Genomic DNA, 25,278 nt, shown 5'->3' on the forward strand with positions numbered 1-25,278 from the left:
AGCCAGTTATGCTGGCCATCTTTTATGTGCTTATTGGCCTTTTGTCTATCTTCTTTGTTAATATGTCATTTTTAGTGAATTATCTATTTTGTTTGTTGTGGAGTTATAAGAATGTTTTATATATATTAGATACAAATCATGATCAGATATCTGGGTTGCAAATGTCCTCTTCCATTCTGTAAGTTGTCCTTTTACTTGATGATATTGTTTGCAGTATGAAAGTTGCCAATGTTGATAAAGTCTAATGAACTTTTTTTTCTTATTGTTATTGTTTGTGCTTTTGGTGTCATATCTAAGAAATCATTGCTTAATAACAGGTCATGAAGATTTACTTCTAAATTTTCTTCTAACAGTTCATAGTTTTAGCTCTACATTTAGGCCTCTGACCTATCTTAATTTTTATGTATGTTATTAAGTAAGGGTTCAATTCCATTCTTTCATATGTTGATACTCACTTGTCCAAGCACCATTTGTTGAAAAGGCTTCTTACCTTAATAAAATGGTCTAGTAGTCTTGTTGAAAATTAATTTAACATAAATGTAATGATTTACTGGTGGAATTTCAATTTGATTCCATTGATGTATATAGCTATCCTTATGCCAGTACCAAACTATCTTGCTTACATTTGCTTTGTAGTAAGTTTTAAAATTTGGAAGTTTGAGTTCTACAACTTTGTTTTTTTTTCTAGTTAAGATTGTGTGGCACATGGTCTCTTGCATTTTCGTATAAAATTTTTAGTCAATTTGTCACTTTCTGCAAAATAGGTAGCTGGGATTTTGATATGGATTGCATTACATTTGTAGATTAATTTGGTGAGTATTGCCATCTTAACAATATTTTCTTCTAATCTATGAATATAAATGTGTTTTCATTTAGTTAGTATTTCTTTAATTTCTATCAACAATGTTTTATAGTTTTCAGTGTACAAGTTTCACACTTATTTTATTAAATTTATTCCTAAGTATTTTACTCTTTTTGATGTTATTATAAACAGAATTTTCCCAATTTTATTTTCTGATTGTTCATTAGTAGTGTTTAGAAATATAATTGAGTTTTGTATATTGATCTTGTATTCTGCAATCTTATTCATTAGTTCTAACAGTTGTGTGTGTGTGTGTGTGCATTTTATAGGATTTTCTAAATACAAGATTATGTATTCGTTAACAGAATTTACTTCTTGTGTTCTAATCTAGATGCCATTAATATCTTTTTCTTGTCTTATTTCCCTGGTTAGATCTTTCAGTACAGTATTGAAAAGAAGTAGCAAGAGCAAGCATCCTTGCCTTCTTCTTGACCTGAAGGTAAAAGCATCTAAAGTAACTATTAAGAATGATGATAGGTGTGGGGTCTTTTGAGGTGGTGTTTATCAGGCTAAAGTTCTTTTCTATTTGATGTTTGCTGAGTGTTTTTATCATGAAACACTTTGGCTTTTTCCATGTGATTACAGCATCTGTAGAGATGATTGTATAGTCTTAAAAATTAATATGATATATTACATTAATTTTTTATGTTGGTCCAGCCTTGCATCATTGGGATAAATTTCACTTATTCTGAGTACATAATCCAAAAATCTAAATATGTTGGGTCATTTGGCTTCTAGTATTTTGTTGAGGATTGTTGTGCTTATGCTCATATGGGATGTGGCTGGTCTATATTTGTGTCTGTATTCTTTTCTTGTAATATTTTTGTCTGGCATTAATATCAGGGTAATTCTAGCTTCATAAAGTGAGTTGAGAAGTATTCCCTTCTCTTCGGTTTGTTGGAACAGTTTGTTAAGGATTGATGTAACAGTCCATTGAACATTTGGCAAAATTCACCAGTGAAACTATCTGGACTCAGGCTTTTTTTGACAGGAAGTTTTCTTTTTTTTTAATTGTGAATTCAATTTTTACTTATTATAGGTATATTGAGATAGTTTCCTACTTCTTGAGTCAGTTTTGGGAGTTTGTTACTTCCTAGGAATTTTTCAGTTTCACCTAGGTTATCTAGTTTGCTGGTGTTTAATTTTATTCTATTTCTTATGCTCCTTTTTTATTTCTAAAAGACCCATGGTGATATCCTCTCTTCATTCCTACTTCTAATAATTTGTGTCTTTCCTCTTTTTTTCTTGGTTAGCCTAGCTTAAAGATTTGTCAATTCTGTTGATTTTTTCAAAGAAATAACTTTTGGGTTTATTTTTATCTGTTATTTTTCTCTTCTTTGTTATTTGCCTTTTTCTGTTAACTTCAGGTTAATTTGCTATGCTTTATATAGTTTCTTAAAGAGGAGCTTAAAATAGCAATTTGGGAAATCTTCTATTTTACCACAGACATTTACAGTATAAATTTGTCTTTAAATATTGTTTTAGCTGCCCTCATTAATTTCAGTTTGGTTTGTTTTGATTTTCAGTCATCCTTAAAGTATTTTCTAATTTATCTTATGACATCTTCTTGACTCATTGGTTATTTAAGAGTAAGTTGTTTAATTTCCAAATATTCGTGATTTTCCACATTGACTTGTTATTGATTTCTAATTTCATTTTATTTTGTATCAGAAAAATACTTTGTATTATTTTAATTTTTTAAGTTTATTGAGGTGTGTTTTATGACCTAACCTATAACTTATCCTAGGGAATGTCCCATAGGCATTTGAGAAGAATGTGTACCCTGCCCATGGATTTTCTAGTATTCCAAAATTCACCTCAGATACAGATCCTACATTCCTTAACACATAAGACCAGCCCCAGCTTGAATTGTCTATTTATTGGTTATTTCTTTCTAGAATCTATCCTCCTTCTGGTATTGGTATCTTAATTTTTCTCTTCATGATTTAACTCATTTATTCTGCCTCCAGTGATAAGATATGATTCTGATTTAGGCAAATATGGCATTAAAACCAAGAGTTAGGGTAACTGACTGATTTAGAAATGGCCATGTAACTCCAACCAGGTCAATGATATTCAATTTGTGGGCCTTAATTAAAGCTACTAATTAGGAAGCACAAACTTTCTGTACCTGGAGCTATATTAGTAGAATAAAAGTTGATAGAATGTTGGCAATAGTAAGAAAATACCCAGCCAGAGAGGAAGGTCACATATTGGGAAGAAGAGAGAGACAAGAAGCTGATTCCCAATGATGCTGGCTGAGAACCTGAATCTAGCCAGGTTAGGACCTAGAACTAGTTCCAAGTGGGCTTCAGTAACGTGAGGTAATGAATTCCCTTTATTTTTGCTTAAGCTCATTCAACTTGGATTATAACATATTACCTCCAAAGGCTTTCTTGTTTCAATTGCCACCCCACTACCCCGCTTTTTTTTTTAGAAATAATGTTGAAGAGATTCTTACATAGCTCTGAATTTGAACTAGGTAATATTACTGTCCTTTCCTACTCTAAGCTTCTGTGATCTTTGCCCATAGCTTACGATAGTCTCTGAAATAGCTTTCAGAGTCTGATACAGCATTCAAACCTTCCATTTCTCTGTTAATTTCTCATGGATACAGTTTCCCAACTGCAAAATACAGACAATTTATAGTAAATATCTTAAGACTGATTTTTTGGGGAATCTAGAGAGAGAGATTTAATGTAAACCATTTAGTCCAATCTCTGATACAAAATAAGTGGCCAACATATGCCAACTTTATCATTTAATTCAGGTAAGTCCTACCTGAAATATAATTCAAAAATGTAGTGGTTACTTCAGAGCCTAAAAATATTGTATGTTATACTTTAGGCCACATTATTTACAATCTCTATATAACCTGCTTATATGTTCATTTATCAAGTTGGGAACTTAATAAGCATTTTATACTTGTATAAATACACTTTGTTGCGTGATTTTCTTCATTTTGTCTCTCTGTATAAGACCACTCTAATATCTATCACTATACTATACTACATTATGATATCAACATGTATCCAGTGAATGCTAATATATATTTTAACAAAATTGTATAAATAATTTCTAAATTTAATATTGCTAAGACTGTAGAAGAAACAAAAACAAAAAACAATGATTCCTCATATGATGTATCCTCCCACGTAGTCCATCTTCAAGTACCTACAAATGATATTTCAAAATTATCTGACTTGGGCATATTTTATAATTTGTTTAGTAAATGCAGACATGTCCTAAAGAAACTATTCTAAATATCTTAAAAATACGTTAGAATTTTGTTATAGATCAATGTCCTTGGAAGACAATTGAGAATCATCTTCTAATAAATAAGCAATTTAAATTCAATTCTAAATCAAATTATACATAAATTATTTGACTCTTTTGCACTATGGTAACAATATATTTTTGTTATTTAAAAAGGATGCTAAACATTTGATGTCAAGGTATACATGGCCAATTAGTTGATATTTAATTTGAGAGCAATATGTAAAATTCACTAAGGCAATTATAAAATCTTTCAATGGGAAGAGAAACTCTCAGTGAGGCTTACCAGGTTTCCAACAGACAGTACACTGCTGAACTGCTCCGTCATGGGATAGTGCTCCATAGCCATGAAGAGTGTATTTAAGACAATGCAGATGGTGATGGCCAGGTCAACAAATGGGTCCATTACAACCAGGTTGACAAGGTGTTTCACCTTTAACCATGGTTTACAACAGTCCCAAATCAAACACATATTAGCAAATTTATACCAGCATGGTGGGCATTTCTGTCTGGATTCTTCAAGTTCTGGAAGAAAAAAAGTTAGAATCCTCATGAAAACTGCTTACTTTCTGTTAAGCAGTCTTTGGTTTAAATTAAAGCAATTTTAAAAATCTAAAGTTGTTAAAAGATATTATGGGTTAATCTGCTGGAGGAACAGGAAAAATTTTACAGTGGGTTTCCTGTCATAGAAAGGATCAGTACAGAAAGGCTAGTAAGCTTTCCAAATGTATTCTGGCTAAACATAGCTTCCAAGATTCTATCAGAAAATCTAAACTGTCTGATACTTACAAGGCTGCTAGAAACTAATGGGTAGAACTTGCATTGAGTGCACTTAAAGCTCATCCATGTTCCAAATAGAGCAAGAAGTATATATGTTATCATAGATATCTCAGGAGATGTCCTAAGGACCTTAATCAGTCACACTGAATGCCAGTTTCTTGGATTAGATATGTTTTGGTGATCTTCTAATTAGATAATTTTGTCAGTGTCACCAATCTTAGTTTAAAAGTCTCAGATTTTATTAGATTATAGGCTTGCATATTAGACATAACAAAGTTCCATCTCTCTACATTTCTCATTTAAGTAGAGGGCATAAAAGAAGAGAAAATATCCCAGCCTAAGGAACTGGAGTCCTCACTGTTATTACAAATCAACATTTCACAAAGTGGAACTCATTTATTACTGAAAAAATACAAAAGATTTAAGTGAAATATACATATAATTCATACATTTTCATGGTATACATTTATTTTAATGTTTGAAATACATAACTCTCAATCAAACCTATGACATAAAATTTTATATTAAAATGCATTTATCCAAGGAAAATGCACAACGATGTCAAGAAGAATTTCAACCAAATATTGGGGGAGAAGACAGAAATGCACAGATCTTTAAGGTGATACCCAAAGTACTAACATTTGGTAAATATTGGCAAAGAAATTTGGGGAATTAGGAAGTGAAAAATTGTCTACCATCTTCCTTTGGCAAGATAATCTCTTCATCAACTTATGAGTGGAAAAATATGCAGAATTTGTTGTTTTCTGTCAATATCGTTGCTGTACACCCTATTACCTGTTCTGCCAAAATGTGGCCACCACCTCTTAGCAATGAAATAGAGGGAAGGTTTCTTCTTTTTAAATCCATGGCATAGTTGACTCTAGTCAGTCACTTTAATACTATTGTGGCAACTGGAACATCTGTCCACATCCGGCACAGTTTACTATGAACTAAACCTTGTAAGACTGTGACCAGCCTATGAAAGGACAATCACAACAGATAATAATTTTTCTTCTACTAATCAACATTTGCCACAAATCAATTCTATAATTCTATTTTCCTAAGTAAATTAATTTATTGTTCATTGTTTTTAAAATTTCCACTAAAAGTAGATTTGTCAGTTGTCTCTTTGGATATTGAAATTCTTCAAGTGCACAGTTTGTTTCCATTTATCTTAGTACATAACTTTGTAAACAATAAATAATATTTGATTTATAATTCAAGAAAAAATATAGTTATTATGTACTAGTTATTTTGGAAATACTTCTGAACTCCCAAATAACCTTATATTTACATTGAAAGTTAAAAGGAGATATTATTATTTACAGTAAATAACAAAAGAGAAATTACAAAATTTAATTTTGTCTGTATATTGTCATAATATGACTTTTTCTTTCCATACCATTTAGCAAATAAAGAGAAGCAAACAGGAACTGGATAGAAAAAAAATAAACTGGAGAAAAGTTTAAAAAATGAAATTCAGCAGGTGTGACTCATCTTGACAGTAGGAATAACCGGAGCAAAGTTGTTTAAGTTCTAAAATAAAGTCATTCAATTATTCATTCCAAAAAAAGTGGGCGGGGGGAGGGAATCTCACACTTTAAAACAAAGCAAAGCATTCAGGAGAGAACTGCAGCCACATCTCCATTATTCCTGCATGGGCTATCCACACTTAGAATCACTTACAATAAGCCTTGTGTCTTTTGCTGGCTCACCTTGATTCTTTAGGTGCTTCTAACTCACCTTCCCAACATCCTTCACAAAGGTGTGACCAGAAAACATTTCTATGTGATTTTGCACTTTTAAAAATTTGAAAAGCAAATGGTTCATTTTTGCTTATTCATTACTGCTTCACTAAGCATGAGGCTATCCATTACCCTGGACAACAGAGACTTGGCTGTAGTTAAAAAGAAGGAAAACAAAAATTGCCAACTGGATCAACATCCCCGGTTCATAAAAAGAGAAGGCGAACTAAACAATGATCAGACATAGAAGAAAGGATCCCCAAGGAAAGAGATTATGTCAACCAAGAAAACTTTGCACCATTATCAGAAACCAAAAAAAAAAAAAAAAGGACTATCTTAAGTCACCTTGAGTATGCATGTACGTGATATTGCTAACAACCAACCTTGACGAATGTCACACTCAATGTGTCTACATACAATTGAATAAAGAAAAGTCAGTTTTCATTCTAGATAAATGATAAAAACAGAATGAAAACATGGCCATCATTTCTCGCAAATATACAAAGTCAAAAGCTCTGCAGATAATAAAATGAAAACACTCTCAGTCTTCAACTTCCTAGGTTGCGCTTATTCCTAGAATATCCTTTCCATCCTAAGCAACTCCATGTCACATAGTTTCATGGAGAGATGTGTGGGTGCATTTATTTTGAACTCCAAATCTTAACTAGTTGGCAAGTCCAATCTTGTGGATATTTGAGGTTTTGTAAGTAATGCCTTATTTAGCTCAAACTTAATGCTATGAGAAGTGCAAAGCATGACTGTTGATTGAGACTTACCCTGTCTCCTTCTCTACTTCCTGCTTTAGGGAGCAGACATGCTGCTGACATCGGTAGCAGAACCACTGGCAGCTTCCTTTCAGTGGTTTTGCTATGGCAAGGAGCGGAAGGCCAGACAATCTTCAAAAGATTTACCTGGAGGGACAGGGAGGAGCAAGCTACTGGCAGCTGGGGGGAAGAGGGAGTGCAAGCTAACGCAGGCGAGGTTGGGGAAGAACGTACTAGAGTTTAATATTCCATTGAAATCAGTGAAAAGGTTTCTGATACTGCATTAGGACATTATGAAAATTGGGTCTCGTAATACTGACTTGTCTGTGATGTGCACAGTCGTCTACACTGTGAGTTTTTTCTATCTGTGACTTTTCGTATTGGTATTAATAATATTATGGGATCTTTGCATACAGACTGCAAAAGAATTATTCCAGGAGTCTATCCAATCTCAAGAGAAAATCTAATTATCAATAAGAAAGGGATGTGTATGCTTGCTCTCTTTTGCTTTCATTCACCTTTTCTCTTCTCCTTTGACACATCTACACACACACACACACACACACACACTCACACACATACCTGGGAAGGGATACAAGGGAGAAGGTTTGTGAAGAGATAGGGAGAGGAGAGAATAGGAGGGCAAGGAAGGGGGATAGAATACATTTTACATGAAAATGTTTTCCAAGTGGTTGAAGTTGATAGTTGTTTGAATTCTCTTACAGTATGGAAAGGCAAAAACATGTGAATTAACAAAAATAACAACAACAAAACAACTAATAATGATAATATTTATTAACTGTTTTCTGCATGCCAAATACGTCAGTGTTTTATCTAAGAAGGCTTATTTAATCCATTCAACAACCTTATGCCTAAACATCATCATCCATACTTTACTGATGAGGAGACTGAAATTCAAAGTCACAAATTAACATATTTAACATATGGCAGAGCCAGAAATTGATCACAGATTAAGTTGTCCCCAAAGTCTTTATTTTGGCATTCTGAGATCCAGACTGCTAAACATTATGTTAACTATTCAGATACAATCTGCAACTAAAGAGAAAGCTGATGTATTGTAAGAATCTAGTCAGAGAAAGGCAAAAGTAGGACTATGAAATTTTAAACACTTTGCTTCAAGGAAGTTAATATTAAATCCTAATTCACATTTTTAATTTATATTTCTGGTTAAGTCACAGGATTCTATAACTGTGTCTCAAGCAGTTAATACAATCCAAATGGCTTAGCATCATCATAAGGATAAGCATTTATCATTACTCTTTTCAATGTCATGCACACAAGTTTCAGTATTTAGAATTTAATGGATGAAAGTGGTGTTCAAAATATACCTTAAATTTGCAGCAACTTTCTGGAGGCTAAGTATAAAAAATCTATGGAAGATAATAGAATCCATGAGTTGTGCACGGATTTTACTTTTACTTAGTAAAATGTATAATGATGATACAGTATCAAGTCAGGAAGTATTTTATTGAAATTTATGAAGTGTTTTTTTATCATTACCAAAGCACCAATTAACTATGATGCAGGACTTTTGACATACCTTCCATGGTGTTGGTCAAAATGCTGGCTATACTCATTGCTCTTTGCCTTGATGTAGGATCTTCCAATAAATCCATGGAAACATGATAAGAACTGGACCGTCTCTTTCTTATTTCTGTTTCAGTAGTCGTGCCCTAAAAATAGAATTTCAGATAAAATAACCACTATTTTTGAAAGCAGCAAAGCCCAAAGCATTCCTATAACGGTTGTTATTTAACTAAATATACACCATGCTTTCTCAGATGTAAAAAGCTCACTAAGATATTGTTGGAATTATAATTATTGGAGGGTGTTTGAAAGTCCATCAGATTTTCAGCTTTTGGGGAGGCTTGGGTTTGTCAAGATGGGCTTTCCTATTCCTGCATCCCAGGGATTTGGGGTCCAGATCTACTACAGGTCTACTACTGGACAGATGGCCTTTTAGCATTTCAGCCAGTCCTACTTAGGACTTCAAACCAAAAATATTGTTTCTTAATTTTCACTCAGGTTGAGTTTTTAGATCTTTATAGACATATATTCAGGTTATTTAATATATGAAGAAAAAGGTTTGAAAGTTTCCTTCATATGCATCAGTACTAGTTCCCCTAAAACGTGAATTCCAGTTTTCAAATGCCTTCATTCATTAGAGACAGGTAACATTTCCCAACATTCCTAATTACAAAACTAAATTTTAGAACTAATCTATAACTTTGCCCTATATTTAAAAAACAACTTAATCCACAAAACAATCCACCCTTGGCACTAAGACTCTAATTTAAGGAGCTAATACCAATGTGGGGGATTATGATTTTTAGTAATGATACAGTGATCTGATTATCTCCTATTCCAGAATAAATTCATCAGGATTTCAACATGGGCGAAAATTTGTTCCTACTTTAGGAGATCAAATGATGTTAATTATCACAGGGGGAAAAAAAGGAAAAACTAAAGAATTTCAAATTCTGAGTGTTAATAATAAATTTAAAAGTTTCATTTATTTGAGGATTTTCCCTATTTATTTGAGGATTTTGAACAATATGATCAAAATATAATAATATGATCAAAATATTATTTATTTTGGTCACATCATATTATGGTGTGAACAATTAGCAGTATTTTATCTTTTGTAAGTGGAATTATTTTAATGCATACATATTCAAAACCAAAATTTCCACTCAATGCATATGATTGTCACTAATGGTGATAAACATTCATATACATCATTCTAAAATTAATTTTAAGGTAAAAAAGAAAATTAGTAAGAAAAGAATAACCTCTCTCTAAAACTAAAACTCTTTTAATCAAAAGGGTGCCTCTCAGAATTTAAAATACTTCAGCTTGTCAGAAAGAGGCAAAGGTTTAAGGAGAAAAACAATAGGGTCACATGGAGATCATCTAGTACCTTCTGTTCTACACAGAGGCACATGTACAAACCTAGATTTGTCTCATTTTCAAATAGATTCCAAAACTGCTAATGACACTACAAAGAAAATTCTTTCTTAAGTTAAATTGTTTCAATTGAATTTATGTGTAAAGTACAGGAAATTATGTGCTTTCAAGGGTGTCATTTGCCCATAGCTATTTATTTTCTATTGTCATTTCCCCTCTGCATTCTCCAAAAGCCTACTTCGTTTGTCTGCACCTTCATCTCAACTTTTCAATAGTACAGTGCCCTGCCCCAAAGCACCTAAGATTCTAAGATTAAAGAACGAAGTTGAGGAAGCAGGAAATAAAGGGATCACACGAAGCTTTGCTTCAAGCTGGCCCCAACTTTGCCTTCAGAGATTTGTGCCATCCTCTCTGATAGGACAGGAGATTTATGATAATTATTGATAAATGCTTAAATAATTTCTGACAGACTGACAGTCTCTCTATATTCATGCATGGTAATTGTAGATTTGCTTTTATTTATCCAATTAACATTTATCAAGATCAGTGATAAACATACTTTGTTATGTATAAGAATTATGTGGGATGCTTGTTAAGGAAGAAGATTCCCAGACATTTTCTTATCAGTGTTTTGGTCTGAATAGGTCTGGGTAGGCACAGGAATCTCTAGTTTTAAGAAGCATCCCATGAGATTCTGATGTAAGTAGTATGAAAGTGAAGTATATTTTGGGAAACACTGGTTAAAATGAAAGTGTTTATGTGTTTATTTCCTTAACCATCTCTTCTTTTTAATTTAAAAAAATTAAAAATAACTCAATGGGAGGCAATATTTCAGTGTCGATAGAATGTAGGTTCAGTGACCAGCATAACTGGGGTCAAATCTTAGCTCTACCATGCACAAGCCTCAGTTTCCTCCTCTGCAAAATAGGGATAATATTACTAACTATCAAAAAGGGTTGTTATGAGGGTTAAATGAGTTAACACATGTAAAGTGTTCTGGACAGTGTCTGGTACATGGTTAGCTACTATCGTTTTTTAAGAAGAACTGATGTTCTCTTTTCATTCTTCCTGGTTCCTCCACTATAAAGTTCTACTTTTCTCATGGTTCAACCTGACTCCAGGATACCTGGACACTTCTCTGGTAGAAGGAGGTGGGGAGAGGCCATGCAAAAAATGTGAAGAAGATAATGGGTATTTTATAATCCAAGATAAGAAGTTCCACCATTAGGCAACTGAAAACGAACTCCATATCATTTTTACATGGCTCAGGGAGGTTGTCCAATGATAATAAATGGAGCTATGTAAAAAAAAAAATCATAAGAAGACCTTTTAAATGCTATAAAAACAATCAAGTGACATTGCCAAAATACTTTTTGCTAGCTCATGAAATTTTATTTAATACCAACATTATGGCTGCATAGTATTCCATGGTGTATATGTGCCACATTTTCTTTTTTCTTTTTTTTTTTTTAAATTCTTTTGAGATGGAGTCTCGCTCGGTCGCCCAGGCTGGAGTGCAGTGGCCGGATCTCAGCTCACTGCAAGCTCCACCTCCCAGGTTCCCGCCATTCTCCTGCCTCAGCCTCCCGAGTAGCTGGGACTACAGGCGCCCGCCACCTCGCCCGGCTAGTTTTTTGTGTTTTTTAGTAGAGACGGGATTTCACCATGTTAGCCAGGATGGTCTCGATCTCCTGACCTCGTGATCCGTCCGTCTCGGCCTCCCAAAGTGCTGGGATTACAGGCTTGAGCCACCGCGCCCGGCCACGCCACATTGTCTTAATCCAGTCTATCACTGATGGACATTTGGGCTGGTTCCAGCACATGTACCCTAGAACTTAAAGTATAATTAAAAAAATACCAACATTAAAGGCATCTTATGGCTTATGAAGTAAATTTCAATAATATAGCCCTATAAGTGTCTAGTATGTAGTTGAAATCCTTTTCCATGTGATTGATTTTGGGCCACTTTGTTTACAATAAGAATTTATGACAATAATATAAAAATTGGAATCTGCTCTAAAAATGACAACCTCCAGGTACTTTTTGAGTGGTTCTTCACTACACAAATTTACAATGGTTGAGATCATTAGAGTGGATGCTAAAAAGGTTACAACACTCTGACCTGCAAAGAGAGGCAATCTTGTACTATGAGATTGAAATCTACTTAGTAATAGTATCTACTGCAAGTGGAAGTATTTAAATCTCCTTTTAAATGAACAACCATCACAAAATCCTTAAGTATTTATTTAATTTATGAGCATTAATTTCCTTGGATTTAATTTAACTATATTAATCAAACATCATGCTTGATTAATTGTTGCTTTGCTTTTTGGCGAGTTTCATACCATAGTAATAATGATGAAAAATTACTTCTAATTATATTCTCTGACAGCCAACCTAAGTTTTTGATTACTTTGTAGAAAAGTCTGAATAGAACAATTTTACAAGATAATAGCTTGATTGAACAAACTCCCAGCCTTTGGACAACAAACTCAACAAATTCTTAGATGTGGAAATGGAGAAACACTCCTGCCTGCACCAGTCACAACTCTCTTCCCATCAGCTGCAATTTTAACTGGCCTCACCTCTGGTAGGAGCTGCCCAGCAGATGTGAGGGTAGAAGGGCCCCCGACCAGGGAGACCACACCGTTGCAGTCCACAGCGCTATGCATCTTCCCATTCATGGGCAGGATGGGGAGCACCCTGGAGGCACGACTGGCCTGGCTGACGTTGCTGTGGCGCCGTTCTCCATGTCTGTGCGGCACAAACAGAGAGTCTCTTCGGCTGTCATTGTCCTCAAAGGTGCTGTGCTCATCATCAGCAAAGTCATTCTCAGAGCCAATGTCCTTTGCTCGACCTCTGAAGCTGAAAAGACTAGCCCTACTGTTGCGTCTTGGAGAGAAAAGGGAGCCACGGATGCTCAGTAAGGACTATGAATAACAAGAGAAGAAACAAAAACCAGATGAACAGAATTAAGAGCTGGCATTCTGAAAAACAGAATTTGATTCATTGTGTCATAGTCATTAACTTACTCAAGGATAAGTCATTGGATACGTGGAACCAAGAGCCCCTCTGATGACTGCTGGTGGCATTTTGTTACTTTCTACAAGGTTCACCTTTTCTATTTCACTCTTGCTTTTTCTCCTTCCTCCATTTTTCATCTTCTGCTCTCTTTTCTTCCACTCTACCCATACCTCAACATAGCTAGATTGTCCCCATAATGTTTTGTCCTCTTACTGGCATCTAGAAATGATATTTTTGATAGATCCTTCCTTAGAAGTTAATTCCAGTTAACAGCCCAATGGAAAACAATTAAACACAAACTTACCTTTAGATCCTCTGAAGTCAAAAATATAGCCAGTAAGAGCTCACTAGTGACCACGCCCTGATGCAAATCTTACCATGGAGGGAATATAATTAATGTTGCTAGTAGGAATGTTTAATTATAGTACATGGGGCAGCTTTTCCACTTCCCTTTGCATATTTTATGATGGTCTTCATGAATAAATTAAATCAAGCTGAAATAACTGTATGATTTATTCCCCAATTCTCATGATTTTGTCTCTGTCTCAAGATATCTGAGGGCAATATTTACAAAAACTAAATTTTCACTAAGAGTCCGATCACAATCACTTAATTTTTATATATATATATCAGTACCCTTTTTAGCCTTGAGAAATGCTCCTCAACTCTCAGACCAGGTAATCTGGGAGACACTAATTTCAATTCCTGGATGCAGCAGGAATTGAGGTTAGGGTCTCCCAGTGTCCCAGGCAATGTCCCAGGCCTAGTCAATCAGTGTATTCTATACATAATTTAAAGATGGTCATGAAATCCTGCTTGGTCAATTGAAAGATATCCTTGTCTTTTACAACTGCTGAGGAAATGGTGCTTTTTCACTTAAGACTGCTAAATATATTGGCTCTAAGTTTGGAGCTGCAGTGACATCTTGCCACCATGTGGGAGGAACCTGGATTCAGATATGGTGGAAAAAGACATGGTCATGGTAACCTGTCTTGAGTTTCTGGATGCAACCATTCCTAAAGCTACTCACAGACATAATTTACATCATCTAATACATTCTCTTTTTTACTTGAGCTAGCTTGCATTAGATTTATGTAATTATTAATGGAAAGAATACTAACTTCATCATTTAAGTGTTACTTCTTTGATCTTTTCCTCTCCAAGGGTTTAAAACCAATTAAAACCATTATTTTATACCTACTAATATATAGGTTTTCATATTCCTGACTAATATGGTTTGGCTATGTCCCCACCCAGATCTCATCTTGAGTTGTATCTCCCATAATTTCCATTGTTGGGAGAGGGACCTGGTGGGAAATAGTTGAATCATAGTGTCAGTTTTCTCCATACTGTTCTTGTGTTAGTGAATAAACCTCATGAGATCTCACGGGTTTTTTTTTTTCTTTGATTTATTTTCTTTTTTATTATACTTTAAGTTCTAGGGTACATGTGCACAACGTGCAGGTTTGTTACATATGTATACATGTGCCATGTTGGTGTGTTGCACCCATTAACTCGTCATTTACATTAGGTATATCTCCTAATGCTATCCCTCCCCACTCCCCCCACCCCACAATAGGCCCCAGTGTGTGATGTTCCCCTTCCTGTGACGAAGTGTTCTCATTGTTCAGTTTCCACTTATGAGTGAGAACATGCGGTGTTTGGTTTTCTGTTCTTTTGATAGTTTGCTGAGAATGATGGTTTCCAGCTGCATCCATGTCCCTACAAAGGACATGAACTCATCCTTTTTTTATGGCTGCATAGTATTCCATGGCGTATATGTGCCACATTTTCTTAATCCAGTCTGTCATGGACGGACATTTGGGTTGGTTCCAAGTCTTTGCTATTGTGAATAGTGCCACAATAAACATACGTGTTCATGTGTCTTTATAGCAGCACGATTTATAATCCTTTGGGTATATACCCAGTAACGGGATGGCTGGGTCAAATGGTATTTCTAGTTCTAGATCCTTGAGGAGTCGCCACACTGTCTTCCACAATGGTTGAACTAGTTTACAGTTCCACCAACAGTGTAAAAGTGTTCCTATTTCTCCACATCCTCTCCAGCACCTGTTGTTTCCTGACATTTCAATGATGGCAATTCTAGCTGGTGTGAGATGATACCTCATTGTGGTTTTGATTTGCATTTCTCTGATGGCCAGTGATGATGAGCATTTTTTCATGTCTCCATTGGCTGCATAAATGTCTTCTTTTGAGAAGTGTCTGTTCATATCCTTTGTCCATTTTCTGATGGGGTTGTTTGTTTTTTTCTTGTAAATTTGTTTGAGTTCTTTATAGGTTCTGGATATTAGCCCTTTGTCAGATGAGTAGATTGCAAAACTTTTCTCCCTATCTGTAGGTTGCCTGTTCACTCTGATGGTAGTTTCTTTTGCTGTGCAGAAGCTCTTTAGTTTAATTAGATCCCATTTGTCAATTTTGGCTTTTGTTGCCATTGCTTTTGGTATTTTAGACATGAAGTCCTTGCCAATGCCTATGTCCTGAATGGTATTGCCTAGGTGTTCTTCTAGGGCTTTTATGGTTTTAGGTCTAATATTTAAGTCTCTAATCCATCTTGTATTAACTTTTGTATAAGGTGTAAGGAAGGGATCCAGTTTCAGCTTTCTACTTATGGCTAGCCAGTTTTCCCATCACCATTATTAAATAGGGAATCCTTTCCCCATTTCTTGTTTTTGTCAGGTTTGTCAAAGATAAGATGGTTGTAGATGTGTGGTATTATTTCTGAGGGCTCTCTTCTGTTGCATTGATCTATATCTCTGTTTTGGTACCAGTACCATGCTGTTTTGGTTACTGTAGCCTTGTAGTATAGTTTGAAGTCAGGTAGCATGATGCCTCCAGCTTTGTTCTTTTGGCTTAGGACTGTCTTGGCAATGCAGGCTCTTTTTTGGTTCCATATGACCTTTAAAGTAGTTTTTTCCTATTCTGTGAAGGAAGTCATTGGTAGCTTAATGGAAATCGCATTGAATCTATAAGTTACCTTGGGCAGTACGGCCATTTTCACTATATTGATTCTTCCTATCCATGAATATGGAATGTTCTTCCATTTGTTTGGGTCCTCTTTTAGTTCACTGAGCAGTGGTTTGTAGTTCTCCTTGAAGAGGTCCTTCACATCCCTTGTAAGTTGAAATCCTGGGTATTTTATTCTCTTTGAAGCAATTGTGAATGGGAATTCACTCATGATTTGGCTCTCTGTTATTGGTGTATAAGAATGCTAGTGACTTTTGCACATTGATGTTGTGTCCTGAGACTTGGCTGAAGTTGCTTATCAGCTTAAGGAGATTTTGGGCTGAGATGACGGGGTTTTCTAAATATACAATCATGTCATCTGCAAACAGAGACTATTTGATTTCCTCTTTTCCTAATTGAATACCCTTTATTTCTTTCTCATGCCTGATTGCCCTGGCCAGAACTTCCAACACTATGTTGAATAGGAGTGGTGAGAGAGGGCATCCCTGTCTTGTGCCAGTTTTCAAAGGGAATGCTTCCAGTTTTTGCCCATTCAGTATGATATTGGCTGTGGGTTTGTCATAAATAGCTCTTATTATTTTGAGATCTGTTCCATCAATACCGAATTTATTGAGAGATTTTATAATGAGGAGCTGTTGAATTTTGTCAAAGGCCTTTTCTGCATCTATTGAGATAATCATGTGGTTTTTGTCTTTGGTTTTGTTTATATGCTGGATTATGTTTATTGATTTGTGTATGTTGAACCAGCCTTGCATCCCAGGAATGAAGCCCACTTGATCATGGTGGGTAAGCTTTTTGATGTGCTGCTGGATTTGGTTTGCCAGTATTTTATTGAGGAGTTTTGCATCAATGCTCATCAGGGATATTAGTCTAAAATTCTCTTTTTTTGTTGTGTCTCTGCAAGGCTTTGGTATCAGGATGATGTTGGCCTTATAAAATGAGTTAGGGAGGATTCCCTCTTTTTCTATTGATTGGAATAATTTCAGAAGAAATGGTACCAGCTCCTCCTTGTACCTCTGGTAGAATTTGGCTGTGAATCCATCTGGTCCTGGACTTTTTTTGGTTGGCAGTCTATTAATTATTGCCTCAATTTCAGAGCCTGTTATTGGTCTATTCAGGGATTCAACTTCTTCCTGGTTTAGTCTTGGGGGAGTGTATGTGTCCAGGAATTTATCCATTTCTTCTAGGTTTTCTAGTTTATTTGCATTGAGGTGTTTACAGTATTCTCTGATGGTGTTTGTATTTCTGTGGGGTTGGTGGTGATATCCCCTTTGTCATTTTTTGTTGCATCTATTTGATTCTTCTCTCTTTTCTTCTTTATTAGTCTTGTTAGCAGTCTATCGATTTTGTTGATCTTTTCAAAAAACCAGCTCGTGGATTCACTGATTTTTTGAAGGGCTTTTTGTGTCTCTATCTCCTTCAGTTCTGCTCTGATCTTAGTTATTTCTTGCCTTCTGCTAGCTTTTGAATGTGTTTGCTTTTGTTTCTCTAGTTCTTTTAATTGTGATGTTAGAGTGTCAATTTTAGATCTTTCCTGCTTCCTCTTGTGGGCAATTAGTGCTATAAATTTCCCTCTACACACTGCTTTAAATGTGTCCCAGAGATTCTGGTATGTTGTATCTTTGTTCTCATTGGTTTCAAAGAACATCTTTATTTCTGCCTTCATTTCATTATGTACCCAGTAGTCATTCAGGAGCAGATTGTTCAGTTTCCATGTAGTTGAGCGGTTTTGAGTGAGTTTCTTAATCCTGAGTTCTAGTTTGAGTGCACTGGGGTCTGAGAGAAAGTTTGTTATAATTTCTGTTCATTTACATTTGCTGAGGAGTGCTTTACTTCCAACTATGTGGTCAATTTTGGAATAAGTGCGATGTGGTGCTGAGAAGAATTTATATTCTGTTGATTTGGGGTGGAGAGTTCTGTAGATGTCTATCAGGTCTGCTTGGTGCAGAGTTGAGTTCAATTCCTGGATATCCTTGTTAACTTTCTGTCTCATTGATCTGTCTAATGTTGACAGTTGGGTGTTAAAGTCTCCCATTATTATTGTATGGGAGTCTAAGTCTCTTTGTAAGTCTCTAAGGACTTGCTTTATGAATTTGAGTGCTCCTGTATTGGGTGCATATATATTTAGGATAGTTAGCTCTTCTTGTTGAATTGATCCCTTTACCATTATGTAATGGCCTTCTTTGTCTCTTTTGATCTTTGTTGGTTTAAAGTCTGTTTTATCAGATATTAGGATTGCAACCCCTGCCTTTTTTTTGTTTTCCTTTTGTTTGGTAGATCTTCCTGCATCCCTTTATTTTGAGCCTATGCGTGTCTCTGCACATGAGATGGGTCTCCTGGATACAGCAAATTGATGGGTCTTGATTCTTTAATCCAATTTGCCAGTCTGTGTCTTTAATTGGAGCATTTAGCCCATTTACATTTAAGGTTAATATTATTATGTGTGAACTTGATCCTGTCATTATGATGTTAGCTGGTTATTTTGTTCATTAGTTGATGCAGTTTCTTCCTAGCATCGATGGTCTTTTCATTTTGGCATGTTTTTGCAGTGGCTGGTACTGGTTGCTCCTTTTCATGTTTAGAGCTTCCTTCAGGAGCTCTTGTAGGGCAGGGCTGGTGGTGACAAAATCTCCCAGCATTTGCTTGTCTGTGAAGGATTTTACTTCTCCTTCACTTATGAAACTTAGTTTGGCTGGATATGAAATTCTGGGTTGAAAATTCTTTTCTTTAAGAATGTTGAATATTGGCCATCACTCTCTTCTGGCTTGTACAGTTTCTGCTGATATCTGCTGTTAGTCTGATGGGCTTCCCTTTGTGGGTAACCCGACCTTTCTCTCTGGCTGCCCTTAACATTTTTTCCTTCATTTCAACTTTGGTGAATCTGACAATTATGTGTCCTGGAGTTGCTCTTCTTGAGGAGTATCTTTGTGGCATTCTCTGTATTTCCTGAAATTGTATGTTGGCTTGCCTTGCTAGGTTGGGGAAGTTCTCCTGGATAATATTCTGAAGAGTGTTTTCCAACTTCGTTCCATTCTCCCCGTCACTTTCAGGTACACCAATCAGATGTAGATTTGGTCTTTTCACATAGTCCATATTTCTTGGAGGCTTTGTTCATTTCTTTTTACTCTTTTTTCTCTAAACTTCTGTTCTTGCTTCATTTCATTCATTTGATCTTCAATCACTGATACCTTTCTTCCAGTTGATCAAATCAGTTACTGAAGCTTGTGCATTTGTCACATAGTTCTCGTGTCATGGTTTTCATCTCTATCAGTTTGTTTGTGGATTTCTCTGCATTGGTTTTTCTAGTTAGCCATTCGTCAAATCTTTTTTCAAGGTTTTTAGTTTCTTTGCACTGGGTTCGTAACTCCTCCTTTAGCTCAGAGAAGTTTGATTGTCTGAAGTCTTCTTCTCTCAACTCGCCAAAGTCATTCTCCATCCAGCTTTGTTCCATTGCTGGTGAGGAGCTGCGTTCCTTTGGAGGGGGAGAAGTGCTCTGATTTTTAGAATTTCCAGCTTTTCTGTACTGCTTTTTCCCCATCTTTGTGGTTTTATCTACCTTTGTCTTTGATGATGGTGAAGGACAGATGGGGTTTTGGTGGGATGTCCTTTCTGTTTATTATTTTTCCTTCTAACAGTCAGGACCCTCAGCTGCAGGTCTGCTGGAGTTTGCTCAAGGTCTACTCCAGACCCTGTTTGCCTGGGTATCAGCAGCAGAGGCTGCAGAAGAGTGAATATTGCTGAACAGCAAATGTTGCTTTCTGATCATTCCTCTGCAAGCTTCATCTCACAGGTGTACCCAGCCATGTGAGCTGTGAGGTGTCATTCTGCCCCTAGTCGGAATGTCTCCCATTTAGGCTACTCGAGGGTCAAGGACCCACTTGAGCAGACAGTCTGTCCGTTCTCAGAGATCTCATGGTTTTAAGGGAAGAAATCCCTTTCGCTCAGCTCTCACCCTCTCTTTGCCTGTCACCATCTGTGTAAGATGTGACTTGCTCCTCTTTGCCTTCTTCCATGATTGTGAGGCTTCCTCAGCCACATGAAACTGTAAGTCCAATTAAATGTCTTTCTTTGGTAAATTGCCCAGTCTCAGGTATGTCTTTATCAGCAGCATGAAGACAGATTAATATAATAAATTGATACCAGCAGTGGGGTGCTGCTGAAAAGATACCCAAAATGTGGAAGCAACTTTGGAACTGGGTAACAGGCAGAGGATGGACCAGTTTGAAGGGCTCAGAAGAACACAGGAAAATGTGAGAAAGTTTGGAACTTCCTAGAGACTTATTGAATGGCTTTGACCAAAAGCCTGATAGTGATATGGACAATAACGTCCAGGCTGAGATGGTCTCAGATGGAGATAAGGAACTTGTTGGAAAGTGGAGCAAAGGTGACTCTTGTTATATTTTAGTAAAGATACTGGCAGCATTTTGCCCCTGTCCTAGAGATTTGTGGAACTTTGAACTTGGGAGAGATGATTTAGAGTATGTGGCAGAAGAAATGTCTAAGCAGCAAAGCATTCAAGAAGTGACTTGGGTGCTGCTAAAGGCATTCAGTTTCATAAGGGAAGCAGGGCATAAAAGTTTGGAAAATGTGCAGCCTGACAATGTGACAGAAAAGAAAATCCCATTTTCTGAAAAGAAATTCAAGCAGGCTGTAGAAATTTGTATAAGTAATGAGGAGCTGAATGTTAATCCCCAAGACAATGGGGAAAATGTCTCCAGGGCATGTCAGAGACCTTTGTGCCAGCCCCTCTCATCACAGTCCCGGAGGCCTAAGAGGAAAAAGTGGTTTCATGTGCCAGGTCCAAGGTCCCATGCTGTGTGCAGCCTAGGAACTTGGTGCCCTGCATGACTGAAAGGGGCAAATGACTCCAGCCATGACTGAAAGGGCCATGACTCCAGCCATGACTGAAAGGGGCAAATGTAAAGCTATGCCCATGGCTTCAGAGGGTGCAAGCCTCAAGCCTTGGCAGCTTCCACATGGTGTTGAGCCTGCCAGTGCACAGAAGTCAAGAATTGGGATTTGGGAATATCTGCCTAGATTTCAGAGGATGTATAGAAATGCCTGGATGTACAGGCAGAAGTTTGCCGCAGGGGTGGGGCTCTCATGGAGAACCTCTGCTAAGGCAGTGAGGAAGGGAAATGTGGGGTCGGAGCCCTGCCACAGGATCCCTACTGGGGCACTGCCTGGTGGAGCTGTGAGAAGAGAGCCACTATCCTCCCGACCCGAGAATAATAGATCCGCCAACAGCTTGCACTGTGCACCTGGAAAAGTCACAGACATTCAATGCCAGCCCATCCATGGAAGTAGTCAGGAGGGAAGCTATACCCTGCAAAGCGACAAGGGTGGCGCTGCTCAAGACCATGGGAACCCACCTCTTGCATCAGCATAACCTGGATGTGAGACATGGAGTCAAAGGAGATCATTTTGGAGCTTTAAGATTTGACTGCCCTGCTGGATTTTGAACTTGTATGGGGCCTGTAGCCCCTTTGTTTTGGCTGATTTCCCCCATCTAGAATGACTGTATTTAGCCAATGCCTGTATCCCCATTGTATCTAGGAAGTAACTAACTTGTTTTTGATTTTTCTGGCTCATAGGTGAAAGGGACTTGCCTTGTCTCTGAGGAAGTTTTGTTTGGACTGTGGACTTCTGAATTAATGCTTAAATGAATTAAGACTTTGGGGGACTGTTGGGAAGGCATTATTCATTTTGAAATGTGAGGACATGAGATTTGGGAGGGGCCGGGGTGGAATGACATGGTTTGGCTGTGTTCCCACCCAGATCTCATCTTGAGTTATATTTCCCATAATTCCCACTGTTGTGGGAGGGACCTGGTGGGAGATAGTTAAATCATGGTGGTGGTTTTCCCCATACTGTTCTTGTGGTAGTGAATGGGTCTCATGAGATCTGATGGTTTTATAGGGAGAAACTTCTTTTGCTTGGCTCTCACTCTGTCTTTGCCTGCCACCATCCTAGTAAGATGTGACTTGCTCCTCTTTGCCTTCTGCCATGATTGTGAGGCTTTGCCAGCCACATGGAACTGTAAGTCCAATTAAATCTCTTTCTTTGCTAAATTGCCCAGTCTTGGGTATACCTTTACCAGCAGCATGAAAACAGAGTAATACACTGACCAATAAGTATGCTTTTTATTTTCTTTCCAGCTAAAGAATTACTTTTTCTCAATAATATCTTAGTGTCTATTAAACGTCTGTAAATGTTAAACACTATCTTATGTGATTCTATTCGTTATTTATCGTAAGAACCACTTCTGAGAAGACTTATGGCTCCCATGACAGAAGTCATCTCTCCTTTTGTTGTTCCCATGATTTCTATCCTATTAACTACATTAGTAAGATTCATACTTTTCTTTTATTGTTTTCCCTACAAGTAGTTATTTTTTAAAGCTGCTGTTAGACTATCCACCTTCTTTTGTGTCTCCTTTCTCTCCTCTAACAAGGGACTTTGAATTAGCTATGAAGACATAACAGTTACTGGATTTACAGGATGTGTGACATACTGCTCATCATTAGCTGAAAAAGAAAGGCAAACAATACGTGCTTTGCCATGAAGAATATTTCTATTGCTTTTAGTAAGAGTTTATATTTTAACTGCCAGGACCTTGTTCAACTGGAGCCATAGAAAGGTTGGAAGAAAATAAGTTATAAATTTGCATGTTTCTCAAGGATCATGGATGAATTAAGCTATACAAAAACATAGTTTACATGTGACAGCTATATGAGAAATGATTGTGTCCCATCCATTAGCATCAACTTCTATTGCTGACATTCATTACATAAATGCATAGTAATCAAAGACTGTAACACACAAAAAAGATGGCCAGTAAGAAATATTCCGTATACTAAATGAATCTTTAAAAAGCAAAACTCGTAGCTTATCACAAATAAATAATAAAGTAATAATTTAAGGTCAATTGTACCATATAAAGATTTCAAAAAAATCCAGATTATCTTGAAACTTGATTAGAGATTACATACTTGACTTTCTTCTCCCCTCTCTATCACACTAAGTCAAATCAGAGTCTAAGAAGCATTTCATATGTCCACTTACTCTGCTAAAGAAATTATAATCTTGCAGTAAAGGCTTACATTGTATAGTTTTTCAATACAAACACAGAGATTGTTACCAACATAATCATGTCATCACAAAACAATAATTCCTAATATTTTGGGGTCTCGAACTCTTAAAAATCTAACAGACACGATGGGCCCTCCATTACTATACCAAGGTTAAGTACTTCTATCTGGTTTGACATTTTCAGTATTACCTTCAGGGCTTGCAAAATGGGGTTGGTGTGATTTCAGGGTTTTCTGTCTCTCCTCCCTTCTTCCTTTTCTCCTCACCCCCTTTTCCCTTTCTCTCCCTTTCCCTCTGTCTTTTTCTGTCTCCCTCTCCATCCTCTTAGACATTTGTTTGACTATTTCTTTATCAAGCAAAATAGTCTTTAACTCTATTTTTATATAGAGACTGCTTAAGAAACAAGTATCAAATTGAGCCAGCCATGCCATTTCTTCTAAGTCAGTGATTGCTTATAATACCCAACTAGCTGGGAAATGAAGGTATGTAGAGGTAGGAAGAAGAGGCTGCTGGGAGAATATCATATCTATGAGCAAAATGTACAGAAAAAGGAAGGACGGAGCCTAGCTTTATCAGCCTTCACTATTTTGCCTAGAATTAGTTTTATTCAATTAGAAATAAGGCAAATTGAAGAGAATCTCTGGGGTATCTGTTTGATATGAAGTTGATATGAAATTTCAAATCTAGGCTAAAATTTAGGCAAATTTTGGCCAAAACTTAGACAAGTTTAGGCAAAAATTTAGGCAAACTTAGGTAAAAATGTAGGCAAAAATACTCTACCTTCCTCCCTCCTTTGCTCCCTTTTGTCCTCTCTCTCTGTCCCCCACCCCCTTTCTTTTTCTTGCTTCCTTTTTGGAATCACTAATGCTGTAAACAGGGGATTTGCCTTTCAAAGGATTCCTATATATTGATTAATGTTTCCACTAATGGAATCATCATGATTCTGACAACAAAATGAAAGAGATCGAGTAAATTTTGATATTTAGTTTAAAGATCCCTATGTTAAATTTGAATTAATCCCCAAGGTATCCTATCTTATGATGTTACTTGGATTTGAAATGAATAAGGCTGACCCACAAGAATTTATATATATCACATGTAAGGTTATGTGAGCTTGTCTGTACTACAAAAAAGTAAAAAAGAAAGTATAATGCCATTGTGTCTTTTAAATAAAGTTATATTGTAAATTTCCTTATCAGTTTTTAAAGGCATTCTTCATAGGCAACTTGATGAAGTGGAAAGTTTAAGGCTTTCAGTACCAGGCAAAATTTGAATACCAACAACCCTAATATAAACAAAGATCATAATAACTTTTTCTATTACTATATGACATTGTGCAATTATTTAACTTTACTGATCCAAAATAGTTTTTTCATTATAGTAATGAAAATAATACTATTCCACAGAACTGTTAGCATTAATTTTGAGAGTGTAGAAAGAATGCCAATCATAAAATAGGTACTCAACAAAGAATGCAGCCCCCTGCTTCTCTTCACATACAAAATTTGGGGATATTAATTAAATTAGAACTTACCTAGGGTTATAGTGAAAGGCTTACATGAATTAATATTACAAATAACAACACAATGTGTAAATATTAGCCATTATCAATGTTGTTGTTGTAATTCTTATTGTTACTGTATAGATATTATTGCTACTGTATAGATATTAAGGTTTCACTCCTGGTGAAAATGTCTTCTGAGGTACTGTGTATTCCTGTGAATTCTCTTGGTGATTTCAAAGACAATTAGGATTCTAAATTTTAAAATTTCAACAACTTGTATGGGTACAAAAGGCAGAGGTACCCAGTGAATATCTGTTG

General features: G+C 36.3%; 1 protein-coding gene across 3 annotated transcripts in view; it reads right to left on the reverse strand.

The window, feature by feature from the left end:
* SCN2A (sodium voltage-gated channel alpha subunit 2) overlaps positions 1–25,278 on the reverse strand; it is a 166,017-nt gene that overhangs the window by 62,643 nt on the left and 78,096 nt on the right. For all 3 annotated transcript variants that reach the window (XM_010365307.2, XM_030916179.1, XM_010365306.2), the window contains exons 12-14: positions 12,941–13,285; positions 8,989–9,121; positions 4,425–4,663 (exon numbers count right to left, since the gene is read on the reverse strand). In XM_010365307.2, coding sequence (XP_010363609.1) covers positions 4,425–4,663; positions 8,989–9,121; positions 12,941–13,285 — 717 coding nt within the window. The remainder of the gene's footprint in view (positions 1–4,424; positions 4,664–8,988; positions 9,122–12,940; positions 13,286–25,278) is intronic.

The sequence above is a fragment of the Rhinopithecus roxellana genome, chromosome 14, assembly GCF_007565055.1.
Source record: "Rhinopithecus roxellana isolate Shanxi Qingling chromosome 14, ASM756505v1, whole genome shotgun sequence".
NCBI classification, from domain to species: Eukaryota; Metazoa; Chordata; class Mammalia; order Primates; family Cercopithecidae; genus Rhinopithecus; species Rhinopithecus roxellana.